The sequence below is a fragment of the Nyctereutes procyonoides genome, unplaced genomic scaffold (assembly GCF_905146905.1).
Source record: "Nyctereutes procyonoides isolate TBG_1078 unplaced genomic scaffold, NYPRO_anot_genome, whole genome shotgun sequence".
Lineage (NCBI taxonomy): Eukaryota > Metazoa > Chordata > Mammalia > Carnivora > Canidae > Nyctereutes > Nyctereutes procyonoides.
Window position 1 is genome coordinate 1,799,717 of NW_026575049.1, and position 21,461 is coordinate 1,821,177.

Below are 21,461 nucleotides of genomic sequence, written 5' to 3' on the forward strand. Positions count from 1 at the left end.
CTCTCTCTCATGAATAAATAAATCTTTTTAAAAATAGTAGTTACCTTCTAAATAGCTTCCTGTTGTTGTATTATGATAATATATTATCTCTCTGAGGATAGTAATGATAAATTTTGTTTTTTTTTTATTTTATTCTCCCTTGTAATTTCTGCTTCTTCCAAATTGCTTCTCCCCCCCCACCCTCCCCCCGTCCCCTTCTTGTCTGTTTTGGTTTCTTTCTTGTACACTAAGGGATTTCCTTAAATGTCTAATGATCCTTGGCTGCCTACTTATACTTTAGAGGACATTAAAAAGCTGATTGGAAAAACTATGTGAGAGCTGGGACATGTAGGCCAGGAGCTTAATTGTAGAATTCCTTCGACTCTTTGATTAACATAACCCTAATGAATCTCTGGGACTTCTCTTTTGGACTGGTCATATTCCCCAGAGAAGTTTTTCCAAAAGTATAATCATGCTCTTGTTGATTTTTGTTTAGGAGTTACCATTCCTTCATTTGTTTTCTAGCTTCTAAAATATTGCTGCTGTTGTCTCCTTTCCCTTTCGGGGCCTGGAGGATAGTGCGGGCATTTGCCCCCCACCCCTAGGCTTTAGTTGGAAGCCTCCGTTATTTCTTTAGGATCATTTCATTGGAGGACAACTATGGGATCATCGTGTAGAAAGGTTTTGACACAGATTACTAGATTGCCCTAAAGTTGTATGTATACATGAAAGGAGAATGCTTTTACATAATTGTTTTTGCAACAAGTATTCAGTAACTTTCCTGGGAATTGCTTGCACTCACCCATCGGCCTCAATCCTCCACCTGGCGGGGGCAGGCTACCATGCAAGAAACGACTAAAAAAAAGAGAGGGAGCGGGAGAGATAAAGACCTGCGCATGACAGCTGGGCGAAAACAGAAAGAGGACTCCAGGGGGCCAGCGCGTTAGGCCGCGCCTCCCTGGCAACGGGAGAGGGTGGGAGGCGGTCTGCCGCCGTCGATAATTGGTTGGGCTCCTGGCCAATCACGAGCAGCGAGTGGCCTTGCTCACCGTCGGGGTCCACCTTCCCGTGGGCCCGAGGCCACACTAGCAAATGGGAACAGGTCTGGCGGGAGGGACAGGCAGCGCAGCCAATGAGAGCTCCCGACGGCCATGGGCGGGGTGAGGCCGCTGCCAGGTTTAGGGCGGAAGGAGCGGCGCCGGGTAGGAAGGTGAACGAAAGATGGCGGCGGAGTCGCTGCTGTCCGGTCTGTTGGGGCTGCTGCTTCTGGGGCTCCTGTTACCCGCAAGTCTGACGGGCGGCGTCGGCAGCCTGAACCTAGAGGAGCTGAGCGAGATGCGCTATGGGATCGAGATCCTGCCGCTGCCTGTCATGGGAGGCCAGGTGAGGAGGCGTGGAGCAAGGGAAAGGGGAGAGGGAGAGCGAGAAGGGCCGCCGTGCAGTCCGCCGCGGGCGCCCAAGAGCAGCCGGGCGGGGTAGTGGGGGTCACGATGACGGCGGAGGGTCGTTGCCTGAGACCGCTCGCCCCGGGGCCGGGCCTGGGAGCGGTGGGGGCTCCCGCTGTCCGCCTCGGCTCCTGATCGGCACCCAGACTGCGCCGCGGAGAAGCGGGAGCGCTCGGCCCCGCACCGCCGCAGGACCTGGGGCGCGTTCTGACGTGGCTGGGCTCTTCCCGGGTCCGGACGGGGGTCCCCTGGTTGTCGCTGACCCCGCCTCTCTCAGCCTCCCTGCCCCCCGACCTCCTCCTTTCCCAGAGCCAGGCTTCCGACGTGGTGATCGTCTCCTCCAAGTACAAGCAGCGCTACGAGTGTCGCCTGCCGGCCGGAGCTATTCACTTCCAGCGCGAAAGGGAGGAGGAGGCACCTGCCTACCGAGGGCCTGGCATCCCCGAGTTGTTGAGCCCAATGAAGGATGCTCCTTGCCTGCTGAAGGTGAGAGGGGTTGGGGAGAACGGAATGCGGGCCCGGGAGCTAGCTATCCGCGTGGGAGCCAGAGTGCCCCTGAGCGAAGAGGGTCGAGAGGACCTGTGGGAGTTAAGGCGATTGGAGGAGTAGACATTGTACAGGCAGGAAAGAAGCAAAGGACCGGCAACCACTGATGACATTTTGCTGAATGAAGAGGAGGGCTAGGATGGAAGAGCTCCGAGTCATGGCTAAGCCAAGGTTGAGGTGCCTGAAGGGGGTCACTGTAGGCAGGAGAGAAGCCCTCCCTGTAAAGTCACCCCTGCCTCTGTCACTCTCGGCCCAGTGTCCTATTTTACTTTCATCATGGCAGTTTTCATGATCCGAAGTCATCTTACCGACTGAATCGCCAGCTTATTTATTTTTGGCCTGGAATGTGGGTACATGAGGTCAGAGCATTTATCTTGTTCACAGCTGTATCGCCACTGGCTAGAACAGCCCACTGAAAGTTGTAGAAGTTCAATTAATATTTGAATACTCTATATTTTCCTGGTCCGAGTGCTTCGCGGATGCCATGATGTTTTACCTTTGTGGAAGGCAAAGAAGGATTTTTAAAAAGTCTTTTCAAAGGAAGGAGTGAAAAGACCACAGGTAGAAAACATACTCTGGAGGTATTTCTTCCAGTCACAGAAGGAAAGCAGCCCTTCCTCCTCACTGAGATTCTGGAGAATTGAGTGTGGAAGCAGAGGGGATGAGAAGTAGTTGAAAGGCTATGTGTCTTGGAGCCAGGAGAGATTCAGTTTCCAGGCAGAGACGTCCTGCACTCTATCCCCTTGATTGTTCATTTTTTTTATTGTCAGACCAAGGACTGGTGGACGTATGAATTCTGTTATGGACGCCACATCCAGCAGTACCACATGGAAGGTGACTCACGCCTACATTTTCCCTAAGCCCTCAGCAACACGTCATGGAAGGTGACCTGCCTCCCCAGTCCCCTTCCCTCTTTGTCCTCTTAGAAGGGAGTAACGGTGCTTCACTGTGGTTTCTCTTACAGATTCAGAGATCAAAGGCGAAGTCCTCTATCTTGGCTACTACCAATCGGCCTTCGACTGGGACGATGAGACAGCCAAGGTGGCAAGAGTTTGGGATTGGGAGAGAACGGGGTCCTGGCTGTAGACTAAGCACCCTGACAAGAAGGGGTGGGTCAGAATTAGCTGACATGTTGTTTGGGGCTTGGTGGCCATTAGGACAAAGTGCCATTCTTCCTCTTTGCTGTCTTTCCTTCCACCCCTGCCCTCCTTCTTGATGTCCTCCCCAGGCCTCCAAGCAGCATCGCCTGAAACGCTACCACAGCCAGACCTATGGCAATGGATCCAAGTGCGACCTCAATGGGAGGCCACGGGAGGCCGAGGTTCGGGTGAGTCTCAAGAGAGGGAAATGGACACTCCCTCAGTGACAATTTAGATTCTAAGGGAAGAGGGCGGGGTTGCAGGTTATACTCTAGGAGGTCTCTTGCAGACTCCAAACTCTAATTTTAAGACTCCTTTCTCCAATTGGTAGCTGGACGCCACTGCCCGGATAGTCTGAGGCACTTCACATCTGCATTTCCCAAATCCTCTCCTCAGAACCCCTAGCCATGCCTATTCTTTCTTCCATGTTTCATCTCTTTATCACCTAAGCTAGAAAGCTGAGCATCATTCCTGACCCTTCCTTTCTTCGTTTAACGTCAGTGAGGTTGTACTGGTGTCGGCATGGCCCTCTGCTCTGGGGATACAGTGATGGACAAACATTCAGACCCTTCCCTAGACAGGAAGACATGTTAACAAAAAAAAAAAAAAATCAGAAATGAGTCTGTGACTACAAACTGAGGAATGGTGTGAAAGAAAGGAATTTAGTAAATCAGTTAATGACAAAGCCAATTCATTCTACCTCTAGATTTCTCTGACCACTCTCTTCTTTCCTATGGTTGGTGCCTTCATCTCTCACCTGCATTACTACCATCAGCCTCTTAACAGGTGTTCCTGATCTAGTGGTCCTTAACTGAATTCAGGCAGGCAGATTTATGGTGGGAAAGGTTCTTCAGGTGCTTTTAATGTGTATTCACAAATGTAAACACCTATAGAGACCAGAATTACACACCTGATCACACAAGAATTCTCTTTCTGTAATACAGACTTGCACATGCAATTGTGTTCTGGTAGATGTTGAACACTAATCACCAGTATAGAGCAGTGGAGGGGGAGCCTTGATTTGTAACATTTGTTGATATCTGTGGTATAAATATTCCTATCATGGCCAGATTCATGCTATCAATGTGTTGTCAACCATCTTGCAACATTCCTGAAAATTTACCAGTTGGCTGTTGTGAACTAGTGGGAGCTGACTCCCATCATATCAGTATAGCAAGTATTACTTCTCTGTCCTCTCCTGGAAAACCTTCAGTGATTCTGCTTTGGCACAGAGGCTAAGATCCAAATACTTCAGCAATGTGAGGGTGGCTGGGGAGTGGTGGGAAGCCCTCAGATTCTGGATGTATTTTGAAGGTGGATCCAATGAGATTTGTTGATAGATTGGATATGGACTGGAGTCTGGTATGACTCCAGGGTTTTTTAGCTTGAGCAACTGCCATTTGCTAAAATGGAAAGGAATAGGGGGAAACAAGGTTGATGTTAGACATGGGAAGGTCAGAACGACTATAGACACCCAGTGGTGATGTCCAGTTGGTAGTTGGCTCTGTAATTCTGGAGATATAAATACTCATTGTGTTTCTTCCCCACTGGCCTTCTTTCTGCTCTTTGAATCAGTGGGTCTCCTTGTTCCTTCTGCATAAAGCTGTCTTCCCCCAGGTTTTTGAGTGCTTGGCTCCAACCCCTCATTCAGGTTATATATCCCTGTGACACCTTCACAGGGAGCCCTAATGCAGGCACACACAACACACACACCCTTCTGCCCCCATCCTGGTAAAGACCTGCAGTGTTTTATATTCTTCAAAGAGTGTATCATTTCCTGAAATTATCTTATTTGTTTGAGTTTAATATTTTTCTTGGTCTACCCTGACTAAAATAAGTTCCAGGAAGGCAGGGACTTTTTTTTTTTTTTCCTTTTATTTTTTGTCTGTCTTACTTTGTGCTGTATCCTTGGTGCTTGGAACAGTGCCTGGCACCAAGAAGGTGCCCAGAAATTATTTGTTGAATGAATGATAAACCAATTCAGATGTTTTTTTTGTTGTTGTTTCTTTTTTTTTTTTTTTTTTTAAAGATTTTATTTATTTATTAATGAGAGACATACAGAGAGAGGCAGAGACACAGGCAGAGGGAGAAGCGGCTCCATGCAGGGAGCCCGATGCAGGTCTTGATCCCGGGACTCAGGGGTCACGCCCTAAGCCGAAGGCAGGTGCTAAACCACTGAGCCACCCAGGGATCCCCCAATTCAGATGTTATTTATTTCATGTGAACTTTTGGCTTACCCAGAAGGTTAGTTAGGTTTCTTCAGCATTTCATATACACATATCCAAGTCCACATATATCCATGGCCTAGTCTATTTGGACTGCTAGAACAAAATACCACAGACTGAGAATCCTATAAACAGAAATTTTTTTCCTTCCAGTTCTGTAAGTTGGAGATCAGGGTGCTAGCATGTTTGGGTGAGGGCCCTCTTCCAGATCATAGACTTGTTATTTATTCTTTCATGATAGAAGGGGCTAGGGAGCCTGTGGAGCCTCTTTTATAAGAGCATTAATCCCATTCGTGAAGGTTCCACCCTTATCACCTCAGCACCTCCCAAAGGCCCCACTTCCTAATACTATCACATTGGGCATAGATGTTTAGGGGGATACAAACATTCAGACCATAGCAACCCACAGGCATTTATTATCTTTTAACATATATAATCTATTATAGCACTTGCTTTATTATATTCTTTTTTTTTCTTGAGATTTATTTATTTATTCATGAGACACACAGAGAGAGGCAGAGACATAAGCAGAGGGAGAAGCAGGCTCCCTGCAGGGAGCCCGATGTGGGACTCGATCCCAGGACCCCAGGATCATGACCTGAGCCGAAGGCAGACGCTCAACCACTGAGCCACCCAGGCATCCGTCTTTATTATATTCTAATTATTATTTTTTAAAAGTGGACTCCATACCCAACATGAAGCCCAGTGCAGGGCTTGAACTCAAGCCCTGAGATCAAGACTTAAGTTGAGGTCAGAAGTCAGATGCTTAAACAGCTGAGCCACCCAGGCACCCCTATTTCTTGATTATTATCCGTAGCTTCAGTAGGCCAGAACTGAGGGCAAAGACTGCATTTTCCTCCTGTTGAATATATGTCCTAGGCTACACTGTATAGAAACTGGGGATAAAATGGTGACTGAAACACCTAGTCCTGCTCTCAGGAGATGGATATTAAATAAACAACCACAACGAGCGGGATAAAATCTAACCTGTGAAGTACGTGTCATAGGGGGCCACACAATAAAGGAACTGGCCGAGTCTAAGTAAAGGGGGGACTGCCTGGAGAATGTGACCTTTGAACTAACAGTTGAAGGCTGAGGAGTTGGTCCAGCAGGTGTAGAGGAGTGAGAGAGGGAAGAGACATACCAGGTGAAAGGTATGGTAAGTGCCAAAGGCCTGGAGACAAGGGGCAATTGATAGCTCTTCACGGTGACTGGAGAGAATTGTGGGAAGGGAGTGTGGGGCGTGAGGCTGGGCAAATGTTAGGGGACAGTTTACATGTCATGAAACTCTCGAGCCATGTTGAGGAGTTTGGATGATCTGAGAAATAAGGGAGGAAACCAAATGAAATATTTTAAGTGGAATGATGACATATCCAATTTTGGTTCTGAAGGCTCACTCTGGCTGGAGTGTAGCAAATGATTGGGAGGCCAGTTAGGAGATGTTTGCACAGTCCAGGTGAGAGAAGAATGTTGCCTAGGGATGAAGAAATGTGAATTTTGGGGGAACTTTAGGGGCCAGAGTCAATAGAATAAGATTCATGGGTTTCTGGCTTGAGCAACTGCATAGATGGTGGTTCCATCTATAGTATCTGTAGCTTGAGTAGGCCAAGGTATGGAGTAGAGAGAGGAATATGTGTGGTGGAGGAAAATGATGATTCTGGTTTTGAGTATGATGATTTGGGTGGCTGCAGGCATCCACATAGAGATGTCTGAGGAGGCTGTTGGATCTGTGGATTTGGAGCTTAGGAAAGGGATCGGAATTAAACCTGGAGGGCTGGGAGTCATCAGCATATTGGCTATAATTGGAATCATGGGCTGGATAAAATCCTCCCAAGGAAACAGTACCTAGTGAAAAAAGTGGAACAGAACGTTGAGGAAGCCATCATTAAAAGCATGGGCAGAAGAGGGCTTTGCCGAGAAGAAGGGGCCAGAACGGAGATGACAGTAACATATCTCAAAGAGGGACTGTCCATGGCCACAGGTGGATCTGAACCTTTCGGGAAGAGGAAAATTAAAAACTGCTCGTAGATGATCATAGGAATTATTATTTTAATAAAAGCAAAAGCAAAGCAAATAAATGCACAAGGAAATAAGAATTCACACAGTAGGCGTGGGAACCAGATGGAAAGTTCTAAGTCCTCTACTCCCAGTCTCTGGGACTCAGACCTGTGAGCAGAGGTCACTGGCGATCTTTGCTCCAGCGGTGTTAGTAGGGGTAGTAAAGAAGTGGAAGCCTTTGAAGAAGTCTGGATATGAAGGGGAGGGAAAAGGCGAGCACTAGAGGGGTTATGAGGTTGGGGAGACTGGGGCTTCGTTGTTGTTGTTTAGTGTTTTAAGATGGGAACATGTGTAAATGCTGCTGGGTGGACCTGGCAGAAAGGAGAAGGAGAATTAGAGGAGAAAGAAGGGGAAGGGAACGTGGGCAGGCCGGGGTAGGGCATTGCAGGAGAGCCGTTACCCTGAGAGCATCTAGGGTTGTCACCGGAGTGAAAGGGTGTGGTATTTGCTGGGGGGTCTGGAGGTTTCAGTGGCAGACAGTTGAAGGCATTCCTGTGGGGCTGTTTCTCATTTTTCAGTTCTCATATCCTGGTAGACCACCCATGTTCATTGCCTTCCTGATTGAGAAAACCTCCCCCTCCAGGGCAAACACTGAAGTTCCATCTTCTCAATGCCTCCTGGGTGGGAGCGGTGTGTGTGGTGTTTGGTAAAAGTGCAGCTCCCGTGGGGTTTGGGAAACTAGCCTTCTTGAATTGAACGAATCTGGATCCCTAATCTCAATACTTAGATTAAGTAAGATTTCACAGAGATCTAAGATTTCCCCTTTCTAATCTCTAATTATGAAACTTTTCAAACTTACAGAAAATAATGGCCTGAAAATCCACTGCCAGGGGACACGGATGTTAACATTTTGCAATATTTGCATCAGAAAGGAATAGGATGCTAATGATAGAGTTAAAACCCACCCTCTCATTTCTTCCCTCCCCCTCCTCTCCAGAAACAACCACAACCATGTCTGCACTTGCTTTGTACTTTTTTTTTTTTAAGATTTTATTTATTTATTCACAAGAGACACAGAGAGAGCAGAGACATAGTCGGAGGGAGGAGAAGCAGTCTCCGTGCAGGGAGCCTGATGTGGAACTCGATCCTGAAACTCTGGGATCACGTCCGGAGCAGAAGGCAGATGCTCAACCGCTGAGCCACCCAGGCATCCCTTGCTTTGTATTTTTAGCGGTTGTACACATATCATAGGCACTATATATTGTTTTGTATTTTAAAATTATACATTAACAGTATCAACTTGCTTTTCCACTAATCAGGGTTTGCCATCCTGAGGCATGACGCAGAGATCTAGTTCAGTGATTCTAATGGCTGCGTTGTGTGTCATTGTTTACTTACTATCCTCTACTGAGGAGCAGTTGGGTTTGAACTCTGCACAGTGATGCAGTGGAGGGCTTGTTGTGAGTATGCAGGAGTTTGCCTGAGGGAAAAGCCAAGAGGGACAACAACAGAGTTATAGGGAAGGCATATCTAATTGGTGAATGTGATGCATTTTTCAATGTCTTTAATGTGTATGTATTCTTTGTTTATTTTTATTGATATTAATTTTTGGTTATGGTAAAATAAACACAAAAATTACTATTTTAGGGGCACCTGGGTGGCTCAGCTGGTTAAGCATCTGCCTTCAGCCCAGGTCATGATCCCAGGGTCCTGGATGGAGCCCCATGTCACGCTCCTGGCTCAGTGGGGAGCCTGCTTCTCCCTCTATCCCCTGCTCGTGCTCTTTCGTGCACTCTTTCTCTCAAATAAATAAAAATCTTTTAAAATAAGTTACCATTTTGGGAACCCTGGGTGGCTCAGTGGTTGAACGTCTGCCTTTGGCTCAGGGCTTGATCCCAGTCCAGTGATCGAGTCCCACATTGGCCTCACTGCGTAGAGCTTGCTTCTCCATCTTCCTGTATCTCTGCCTCTTTCTCTGTCTCTTCTGAATAAATAAATAAATAATATAAAATAAAAATTAAAAAAATAAAAAGTTACCATTTTAACAATTTTTAAGTGTACAATTCAGTGGCATTAACTGCATTAACAGTGTTGTATAACTATTACCACTATCTATTTCCAGAACAATTTCATCATCCCAGAAAAACTCTATACCCAGGAGGTAATAATTACCCATTTCTCCCCGCTCCTCCAGGCTCTGTCCTGCTTTCTATCTGTATAAATTTGCTTGTTCTGGGTACTGCACATAAGTATATCACACAATATTTGTCCTTTAGTGTGTGTCTGGCTTATTTCACTTAGCATAATGTTTTCAAGATCCATCCATGTTGTAGTATATATCAGAACTTTATTTCTTTTTATGGCATATTCCTCTTGTGGAACACTTAGTAATATTCCATTGTACGTATATTCCGTATCTTATTTATTCATCTGTTGATGGATGAATACTCTGGTGTTTCCACCTTTTGGCTATTGTGAATAAAGCTGCAAGAAACATTGATGTACAAGTATCTGTTTTGAATCCGCTTGAAATTTGTTTTTTTTTTTTAAAGAAATTTGTTTTTAATCAGACAACTATCTAGCTCTCTTTTCTTTTTTACAAATTAATTAATTTAAATTCAATTAGTTAACATATGATGTATTATTGGTTTCACAGGGAGAGGTCAGTGATTCATCAGTCTCATATAATGCCCAGTGCTCAGCACATCACCTGCCGTCCTTAAAGCCCATCACCCTGTTACCCCGTCCCCCTCCCCCCTCTCCTCCAGCAACCCTCAGTTTGTTTCCTATGACTAAGAGTCTCTCATAGTTTGTCTCCGTTTCTGATTTCATCTTCTTTTATTTTTCCCTCCCTTTCTCTATGATCCTCTGTTTTGTTTCTTAAATTCCCATATGAATGAGATCATATAATAATTGTCTTTCTCCTATTGATTTATTTCACTTAGCATAATATCTTTTGGTTCCATCCACATCATTGCAAATGGCAAGATTTCATTTTTTTTTTGTAATGGCTTGAGTCATATTCTATTCTCTCTCTATACACACACACACACACACACACACACACACACACACCCCACATCTTCTTTATCCATTCATCTGTCGACGGACATCTGGGCTCTTTCCATAGTTTGCCTATTGTGGATATTGCTGCTATAAACATTGGGGTGCAGGTGCCCCTTCAGATCTCTACATTTTGTTTCTTTTGGGGTAAACACCTGATAGTGCAATTGCTGGGTCATAGTGTAGCTCTATTTTCAACTTTTCAAGGAACCTCCATACTGTTTTCCAGAACCAGCTTGCATTCCCACCAACATTGTAAGATGGTTCTGCGTCCTCGCCAACATCCATTGTTTCCTGACTTGTTAATTTTAGCCATTCTGAGCTGGTGTGAGGTGGTATCTCATTGGGGTTTTGATTTGTATTTCCCTGATGCCGAGTGATGTTGAGCAATTACATTGAATTATATATTAATTTGGAGAGAATTGATATTTTATGATACTGATTCTTCATTCACAATGAACATAATGTATACTTCTATTTACTTATTGCCTTGTATATTAGTAAGATTTTAATTTTCTCTACAAAAGCTTTTGTATATCTCATGTGAGGTTAGTTCTAGATACCTTGTAGCTTTTATTTGTCTTATGTGTATAGGCAAATGTTTCAACCGTACAGGTACCTTATAGTTTTCGATGCCATTGTAAATAGCATCTTTCATTTTTTAATTTTTTTAATTTTTTTATTTTTTTAAAGATTTATTTATTTATTTATTTGAGGGGATCAGGGGAAGGGAGAAAAGGAGAGAGAGTGAAGCCTGATTCAGGGCTTGATCCCAGGATCCTGAGATCTTGACCTGAGCTGAAATCAAGAGTTGGATGCTCAACTGACTAAGCTACCCAGGTGCCCCGTAAATGGCATCTTTTAAAAATTACAGTTTCTGATTGATTGTTGCTGGGGTAATAGTCACATTATTAATTTTATATATTAATCTTATATTCACAACTTTACTGAACTTCCATTTCCAATAGTTTGCAGGTTCTCATAGACTTTCTATGTGGATAATTATGTTGTCTGCAAATAGGGAAACTTTGGCTTCTTCCTTTCTAATCCTTTATATATTTTATTTTTCTTATACCTGTAGTGCATTAGAAGTGGTTATGGTGGGCCTCTCTGGCTAGTTCTGACTTTATTTATTTTTCTTTAAAGATTTTATTTATTTATTCATGAGAGACACAGAGAGAGAGGCAGAGACACAGGCAGAGGGAGAAGCAGGCTCCATGCAGGGAGCCCACTGCAGGTCTTGATCCCGGGATTCCAGGATCACACCCTGGGTCAAAGGCAGGTGCTAAACCGCTGAGCCACCCAGGGATCCTGGCTTGTTCTAACTTTAAAGGAAGTGCTCCTGAAGGGCAGCCCTGGTGGTGCAGCGGTTTACCACCGCCTGCAGCCTGGGGTGTGATCCTGGAGACCCGGTATTGAGTCCCACGTCAGGCTTCCTATATGGAGCCTGCTTCTCCCTCTGCCTGTGTCTCTGCCCCTCTCTCTTCTCTGTCTCTATGAATAAATTTAAAAAAAAAATAAGTGCTCCTGAAGTTACACTATTAACATGATATTTTCCAATAGGCTTTTTGTAGACACCCCTTATCATGTGAGTGAAGTTCCATTTTATTCCTTGTTTGTGGAATATTTTCATCATGGGTAGGTGTGGAATTTTAACACATGTTTTGTCTATATCTATCAAGATGATCATATGATTTTTCATCTTTATTTTTTAATATGGTGAATTCAAACTAATTCATTGTCTAAGGTCTTTTTTACCCTTGCGTTTCTGGAATAATTCATGGTCATAAGGTATTTTTTTAAAGATTTTATTTTCTTTAAGTATGTAATCTCTCTACCCAACGTGGGGCTTGAACTGACAACTCTGAGATCAAGAGTTATGTGCTCTATCAACTAGGCCAGCCAGGTGCCTCTTGAAATATTCTTAATACATTAACATATTCGGGACACCTGGATGGCTCAGTGGTTGAGCATCTGCCTTTGGCTCAGGGCGTGACCCCGGGGTCCTGGGATCAAGTCCCACATCGGGCTCCCTGCATGAACTGCTTCTCCCTCTGCCTGTGTCTCTGCCTTTCTCTCTGTGTCTCTCATGAATAAATACAATCTTTAAAAAAAAATACATTGACATATTGTTTCCTAATATTTTAATTGATTTTTACAGCTCTTTTCTTTTTTTTAAAGATTTTTATTTATTCATGAGAGACACACAGAGAGAGAGGCACAGACACAGGCAGAGGGAGAAGCAGGCTCCATGCAGGGAGCCTGACATGGGATTCAATCCTGGGATCTCCAGGATCACGCCCTGGGCTGAAGGCAGCGCTAAACCGCTGAGCCACCTGGGCTGCCCTACAGCTGTTTTCATAAGTGAATTCGTCGACAATTTTCTTGTATTGTTTAGTCTTGTCTTGGTATCAAATTGTATTAGCTTCATAAATGTCTTGAGAAGTTTCTCTCTTTCCTTGTTCTCTGGAAGAGTTTGCTAAGATAGAGATTATTCTTTAAAGGTTTGGGAGAACTCTGTAAAACCACCTCATCCCAATACATCACAATACTATATATTGTGTATTGTGGGGATGGTGTTTACTACTGATTTAATTTATTAAATGATAAGAGTCTTTCATATTAATGCATGAAGCATTAACAAGTTACAGTTTCATAGGCCATTATTTAGTTGTCTAAATTTTCTTTTTTTTTTTTAAAGATTTTATTTATTTATTCATGAGAGACACACAGAGAGAGAGAGAGAGAGCAGAAAGAGAGACAGAGAGAGGCAGAGGGAGAAGGAGGCTCCATGCAGGGAGCCCAACGTAGGACTTGATCCCAGGACTCCAGGATCAGGCCCTGGGCCGAAGGCGGTGATAAACCGCTGAGCTACATGGGCTGCCCAGTTGTCTAAATTTTCAAGTGTTTTAGTATAAAATCGTTTTATGTTTATTTTTAATAATCATCTTTTATAGATTTGTGCCCTTTTTAATTCCTTTTTATTTTTTAAATTTTATTTATGTATTCATGAGAGACACAGAGAGAGAGAGGCAGGGACACAGACAGAGGAAGAAGCCGGTTCCATGCAGGGAGCCCAACGTGGGACTCAATCCTGGGTCTCCAGGATCACGACCTGGGTGTGAAGGCAGACGCTCAACTGCTGAGCCACCCAGGCGTCTCTTAATTCCTAACATAAACTGTGCCTTTTCTTTTTGTTGTTCTATCTTGCAGAAGATTTGTCTGTTAGTCCATGAGCTGCTTTTTGATTTTGCTTATATTCTCTGCTATCTTTATTATTTCCTTCCTTCTCCTCTATGTTTATTCTCTTCTCTTTCAAACCCTTGAATTTTTATCACACTTAAAAAATTCAATATTTATTTTTTTGATTAGATAGTACATTCTCATAGCTCAAATATAGAAATGCTTATATATATATATATATATATATATATATATATTTTTTTTTTTTTTTTTGCTTATATTCGTTTTATAGAGAGAGAGCATGTGCGTGGAGGGGAGCAGAGAGAGGTAGAGGGATAATCTTAACTCCAAGTCCAGCACCGAGCTGACATGAGGCTCGATCTCGTCACCTGACCCTGTGATCGTGATCTGACCTGAGATCATGACCTGAGCCAAAATCAGGAGTTGGGTGCTCAACCAACTGAGCCGCTGAGGTGCCCTCAGGGTCTTTTTTTTTTTCTTAAGGAAACTACCCCCCCATATGGGGTTTGAATTCATGACCCAGGATCAAGAGTCTCATGCTCTACTGACTGAGCCAGCCAAGGTGCCCTGACTCAGAGATTTTTTTTTCAATGTTCATAAAACATTTCTCCTGAGCTCTTTCTAAATACATATATAAATAGCTTCATTTTCCTTCCTTTTTTTTCTTTTTGTCTATTGTATAATTGACATATAACATTATATTAGTTTCAGGTATACAATACACAATGTTTCAGTGTTATATATATATATTGCAAAATGATCACAATAAGTCTAGTTACAATTTTTTTTCTTGTCATGAGAACCTGTAGGATCTACTCTCTTGGCAACTTCCAAATAGGCTATATGGTGTCATTAACTAAAATCACCATGTTGTACATCCCCCTGACTTATTTATAACTAGATGTTTGTACCTTTTGACCTCCTTCACTCATTTTGCCCATTGCACCATTGTTTTTTTTTAAATTTATTTGTATTATTTAAAGATGTATGTATTTATTTGAGAAAGAAAGAGAAAGCACACGAAGGGGGAGGGGCAGAGGGAGAGAGAGAATCCTCAAGCAGATTCCCTACAGGGTGTGGAGCCAGACACAGAGTTCTATCCCAGGACCCATGGATCATGACCTGAGCTGAAATCAAGAGTTGGATGCTTAACCGACTGAGCCACCCAGCTGCCCTGTTCTTATTCTTTTTAATAGTTGTTATTCTCATACAGTGTGCTATCATTTGGCTAAATAGTTCCCTGTGGATGGACATTTAGGTTATTTAACTCTTATTAACACAGAAGTGCTACAGTGAATAACCTTGTACCTATAAAGTATATGTAGGTTAAATTCCTGGAAGTAGACTTGGGTGATTTTTATACATACTGCCAAGTTACCCTGCTTAAGTAAATTACTCTCCCTCCAGCAATGTATGAGAATGCCAGTTCCCCTACAGCTATGCCACCTAGTGTATTTTTAAACTTGTGGATTTTGGCCAATCATCAGATAGGCATCAGGTAAACAATGATTTCTTAGTGTGGTTGTAATTAAGTAAAGGTAAATAATCTTAGGCCTGTTTAAGAGCCATTTCTCTTTTCAGCCTTTACTCTTCGTTCAACCATCCAAATTCTTTGCTCATTTTCCTAATGGATTGTTGCTCTTTTTCTTTTAAACTTTGAATAATAGATTGTCCGTTGTCCATAATAGGAATTGTGGGATGTTTCACTCACTTTCTCCTTTCCTAATTATGCATTGTAAATGTAAAGCTCCATTTCACTCCATGTGGGTTGCATCCCTCAAGTTTTGATATGAAGTGTTTGCATTTTCATAAGATTATTTATTTATTTGAAAGAGAGCACGAGGGGAGGGAGGGGCAGAAGAAGAAGCAGACTGCCTGCTGAACAGGAAGCCTGAAGGGCTCAGAGCTCAGAGCTGGATCCAAGGACCCTGAGATCATGACCTGAGCTGAAGGCAAACTCAAAGCCACCCAGGCACCTCTCCATTTTCATTGTTTTTTGTACTATACTTGAGAACTTACTTTAGATTTAAGCTTATTATATTTCTAAACAGATGTGTTTTATTTTTGTGGTTTTTATATAATTGTTATTGATTTCTAATTTTATGCTATTGTGTCAGTGTTTTGTTGGTGATTATCGACTTTGGTGAATTTTAAAAAATGGTCTGGGTGTGCCTGAAAGCATGTGTTTTTCTCTATTCGGTTCAAGACTAATTGTATTGGTCAAGTTTTCTACTAACTTCTTTTTGTCCAGGTGGCCAATTATTGAAAGAAGGGTATTAAAATTTTCACTGATGATGGTGGATTTGGCAATTTTGTAAAATTTTCCTTCATATATTTTGAGGCTGTTAGATACATATTAAATTTAGAATTGTAATATATTCATGGTAAATTATTCCTCTACTCTTGTTCCTTAATATTATGGTCATTTTTTTCCTAATTACATTTTTAAAATATTGTGGAATATACCACAATACATAAGATGGCATAAAACGTGCATGTATTGTGTAAGGATGCATAACGGGAGTACCCATCTAATGGCCTTAGGTTATGGAAGAATGCAGGCAGTACAGTTCCTCAGTGCCCCCACACACCACATCCCTCTCTCTGTCTTTATCACAGAGGTAACAGCTATCCTAACTTTATGAGAATTTCTTTGCTTTTCTCTATAGAGTTTTGCCATCTGTGTATGCATCTCACTTAATTTATCCTTCTTCTGAACTTTATACAAATGTATTTTGTGACAACTTGCAGAGTGCATACAAGGAATTCTGGGATTTTTTTTTTCTTTTGCTCAGTACTGTGTTTGACATTCAGCCCCGTGCGGGGTGGTAGCTGCAGTGCACTCGCCTACAGGCCTGTAGCATAGTCTTTTGTATATAGTTCATCCTCTGTTCATCAGTTACCTTTCACAGACATTTGGGTTGGTTCCAGTTTTCTGCTGTTACCCAAACCTGCTACTAGGTACAAAATTCTTTTAAGTATCTCCTAGTATAATGTGCAAGAATGTTAAAGGAGAATTTTGCCCGGGTATACAATTGCTGGATCATAGGATGTGAAGGTAAGCCCCGGTTCTAGTTTATTTGGCATTGCAGGATATTTTCCTAAGGTTTTGTTCCCATTCGTATCCTTATTGCAATACCACTTGCCAACATTCCATATATATATATTACTAATATATATTACGGGACTTTGAAATTTTTATTAATTTGTTGGGTGTATAATGGCATTTCATGATGAATTTCTCATTTCACTGATTCCTAAAAACTGATCATTTTTTCAAGTATTTATTAACATGAAACTGATTTAAACTAATATACTTAGGGGATCCCTGGGTGGCTCAGCGGTTTAGCACCTGCCTTCAGCCCAGGGCGTGATCCTGGAGTCCCCGGATCGAATCCCACGTCAGGCTCCCTGCATGGAGCCTGCTTCTCCCTCTGCCTTTCTCTCTCTCTCTGTGTGTGTCTATCATGAATAAATAAATAAAATCTTTAAAAAAAATAAACTAATGTACTTAATTGATATCCTAATTTTAAGCCAAACTTTCATTAGAAATTAAACAATTTATTGATCCTCTAATGTTAAATCAATTTTGCGTTCCTGAGATGAACCCAGTTTGATCATATGTATTATCTTTGATTATCCTTTTTTGATCTTGCTGGATCCAGTTTGCTACTTTTTTAAAAATTTTATTTATGTATTCATGAGAGACACAGAGAGAGAGAGAGAGGCAGAGACACAGGCAGAGGGAGAAGCAGGCTCCATGCAGGGAGCCCGATGTGGGACTCGATCCTGGGTCTCCAGGATCATGCCCTAGGCTGAAGGCAGGCGCTAAAACGCTGAGTCACTCTGGGATCCCCCAGTTTGCTACTTTTTAAAGGACTCTATATATCTTTTGAGAGAGGTTGACTTGTAGTTTTTCCTTTTAGTGCTGTCCTTATCATGTTTTGGTAAGAAAGTTATGCTCTTCTCAAAAAAATGAGTTCAAAAATGTTCTTTTTCTATACTCTGAAGAATGTCTAAGATTGCAATTTTTTTTTTGTTGTTGTTGTTAAGTAGGCTCCATATCCAGTATGAGGCTTGAACTCACTAGCTTGAGATCAAGACCTGAGCTGAGATCAAGGGTCAGACACTTAACCAACTGAGCCACCTAGGTGCCCTAATATTTCAATTTTTTATTCCTGGAGTGTTTGCTGGAATTCACCTGGAAAATCATGTTGGTCTACATTTTCAGTGCAGGAAGATTTTCAATTTGATTTCCTTTAGTAATTTTAGGTATATTCAAAGTCTTCTATTTCTTTGTGTCAGTTATAGTAAGGTGTATTTTTTAGGAATTTGTCTATTTCATCTCATTTTTCAGATTTATTGTCATAAAGTTGTTCTTGATTCCCTTATGTTATCTTTTTAATCCCTCTAGCATCTGTGATTAGGTTCCTCTTTTCATTCCTCAGGGTTTGTTTGCCTCCTTAGTTATTGGTCAGTCTCACCAGAGGTTGGTCAGGTGCATTACTCCTTTTAAAGAACCAGCTACTTTGGCTCTGTTGAGTTTCTGCATAGCATTTGGTTTTTATTTTATTAATGTCCACTATTTAACTTCCTTCTGCTTTCTTTTTTTTTAATTTAATTTTATTTATTTATGATAGGCACACAGTGAGAGAGAGAGAGGCAGAGACATAGGCAGAGGGAGAAGCAGGCTCTATGCACCGGGAGCCTGATGTGGGATTCGATCCCGGGTCTCCAGGATCGTGCCCTGGGCCAAAGGCAGGCGCTAAACCGCTGCGCCACCCAGGGATCCCCTTCCTTCTGCTTTCTTGAGTTTATTTTACCATTCTATTTTTCATTTCTTTCCTTTTTTTTTAATTGATTTATGATAGTCACACACACACAGAGAGAGAGAGAGAGAGAGAGGCAGAGGCACAGAGGGAGAAGCAGGCTCCATGCACCGGGAGCCCGACGTGGGACTCGATCCGGGGTCTCCAGGATCGCGCCCTGGGCCAAAGGCAGGCGCCAAACTGCTGTGCCACCCAGGGATCCCCTTCTTTTTTTTTTTTTAAGATTTTATTTATTTATTCATGAGAGGCACAGAGAGAGAGAGAGAGGCAGAGACATAGGCAGAGGGAGAAGCAGGCTCCATGCAGGGAGCCCAATGTGTGACTTGATCCCGGATCCCAGAATCACACCCTGAGCGGAAGGCAAACGCTCAACTGCTGAGCCACCCAGGCGTACCCCCCCCTTTTTTTTGACAATAATTCTTAGACATTCTTTCAGTGGCCTTATATCTAGAGCTTTATATTTTGTTTTTACGTCTGCATACTATTCCATTTCCATCATTTTGTCATCATTGCTGTACTGAGTAAATAGTTTTCCCTCCTTTTTTGTTGTTGTTATTACAAAAGATTATTATACATATATTCATGGTTTTTTTTTAAAGACTTTATCTATTTACTCATGGAGACAGAGGAGAGAGGCAGAGACACAGGCAGAAGGAGAAGCAGGCTCCATGCAGAGAGCCTGATGTGGGACTCCATCCAGGGTCTCCAGGATCACGCCCTGGGCTGCAGGCGGCGCTAAACTGCTGCGCCACCCGGGCTACCCTATATTCATGTTTAAATATATCTTAAAAGTAAAAGTGCTGGGTACAGATTATATATATTTAAGATTGTGTTGTAAAACCTTTATTATGGAAAGTTAGAAACAAAAAATCAGAGATGATTGTGTTAATGACCCCCTGTGATCGTCTAGTTTCAACAAATACGGCCAGTCTTTTTTTTTTTACAGAAATCATGTTTTTATTTATATGTATATTTTTTATTGGAGTTCGATTTGCCAACATATAGTATAACACCCAGTGCTCACCCAGTCAAGTGCCCCCCTCTGCCCATCACCCAGTCACCCCCACCCACCCACCTCCTCTTCCACTACCCTTTGTTTGTTTCCCAGAGTTAGGAGTCTCTCATGTTCTGTATCCCTCCCTGATATTTCCCACTCATTTTCTCTCCTTTCCCCTATAATCCCTTTCACTATTTTTTATTTTCCCCAAGTGAATGAGACCATATAATGATTGTCCTTCTCCGATTGACTTACTTCATTCAGCATAATACCCTCCAGTTAGCTGGTCTCATTTTATCTATCTTCTTACTCACCTCCCCTTACTACTATCTCCACTCCCAGACTACTTGGAAATAAATTACAGACATCATTTCGTCCATAAATATTTCTGTATTTATCCCTATAAATGTAAGGTGAAAGCTCTTCTGGGGGACCCTGGTGGCTCAATTGGTTAAGTGTCTGACTCCTAGTTTCAGGGGTTGGGTCATGATCTCCACTGAGTGCAGAGTGTTCTTGAGATTCTCTCTCTCTCTCTCTCTCTCTCTCTCTCTCTCTCTCTCTCTCTCTCTCTCCCTGCCCTTCCCCCCTCTCACATGTGCATTTTCCTTCTCTCTCTCTCTCTCTCTCAAATAAATAAATCTCTTTTTTTTAAAAAAATCTCTTATTTTTTAAAAGATTTTATTTATTTATTCATGAGAGACAGAGAGGGAGAGAAGCAGAGGAAGAAGCAGGCTCCATGCAGGGAGCCCGGTGTGGGACTCGATCCTGGGACTCCAGGGGCTCGCCCTGGGCGGAAGGCAGACGCTCAACTGCTGAGCCACCCAGGCGTCCCTCAATAACAGTTTTAGAGAGATTTAACTTACATATCATACAATTCAGTGTACAGTTCAATGGTGTGGTATATTCACAGAGTTGTGCCCAGGACCGCAGTTATTTTTAGAACATCTTCATCAGCCTAAAAGAAAGTCCCTGTTCTTTGGCAGTTACCCTCCATCACGCTGTCCCCTTGACCCCACCCTTCACTCTAGACAACTGCTCATCTCTGTGTCTACAGATTTGCCTCTTCTAGACATTTCCTGTGACTGGAAACCTACAGTGTGTGACCTTTGTGTCTGGCTTCTTTCACTTACTTTCTCAAGGATCATCCATGTGGGGGGCATCCCGGGTGACTCAGTGGTTTAGCGCCGTCTTCAGCCCAGGGTGTGATCATGGGGACCCGGGATCAAGTCCCACGTCGGGCTCCCTGCATGGAGCCTGCTTCTCCCTCTGCCTGTGTCTCTGCCTCTCTCTCTCTCTCTGTTTCTCATGAATAAATAAATAATTTTTTTTTTTAAAAAAAGGATCGTCCATGTGTAGTATGCACATTTCTTATATTTTATTGCCAAGTACTATTCCCCATTCTGTTCATATTCATTCATCATTTGGACATTTGGGTTATTTGTCCTTTTTAGTTTTATGAACAATACTGCTTTTAACATTTCTAAATAAGATTTTGTGTGAACATAGGTTTTCATTTCTCTTGGTATATAGCAAGGAGTAGAACTGCTGGAACCATATGGTAAACTTTTGGAGAAACTGCCAGACTTTTCCCAAAGCAGTAGCACCATCTTAAAATCCAACTAGTAGTGTGTGAGAGTTTCTCCATATCCTCAGCAACATTTGCTTTTATCTTTTCAACTTTAGCCATCTTAGTGAGTGTGAAGTGGCATTTCATTGTGGTTTTGATTTGTATTTCCCTGATGGCTAAAGAAGTGGCACATCTTTTCATGTGCTTTATTAGCAATTTGTGTATCTTCTTTGGAGAGGTGTCTTCAGATCTTTTGCCTTTTTAAAAAATTCCATTATCTGTCTTTTTTTTTTAAGATTTTATTTATTATTTATTCATGAGAGACACACAGAGAGAGAGAGGCAGAGACACAGGCAGAGGGAGAAGCAGGCTCCATGCAGGGAGCCTGACGTGGGACTACATCCCAGTCTCCAGGATCAGGCCCTGGGCTGAAGGCAGTGCTAAACTGCTGAGACACCTGGGCTGCAAG

The 21,461-nt window shown here is 42.7% G+C and overlaps 1 protein-coding gene across 4 annotated transcripts in view; it reads left to right on the plus strand.

The window, feature by feature from the left end:
• The first annotated feature begins 1,178 nt into the window (after window positions 1–1,178).
• OS9 (OS9 endoplasmic reticulum lectin) overlaps window positions 1,179–21,461 on the plus strand; it is a 30,380-nt gene continuing 10,097 nt past the window's right edge. For all 4 annotated transcript variants that reach the window (XM_055328982.1, XM_055328984.1, XM_055328983.1 and 1 more), the window contains exons 1-5: window positions 1,179–1,362; window positions 1,734–1,910; window positions 2,741–2,804; window positions 2,935–3,011; window positions 3,199–3,297. In XM_055328982.1, coding sequence (XP_055184957.1) covers window positions 1,201–1,362; window positions 1,734–1,910; window positions 2,741–2,804; window positions 2,935–3,011; window positions 3,199–3,297 — 579 coding nt within the window. In that variant the 5' untranslated portion in view covers window positions 1,179–1,200. The remainder of the gene's footprint in view (window positions 1,363–1,733; window positions 1,911–2,740; window positions 2,805–2,934; window positions 3,012–3,198; window positions 3,298–21,461) is intronic.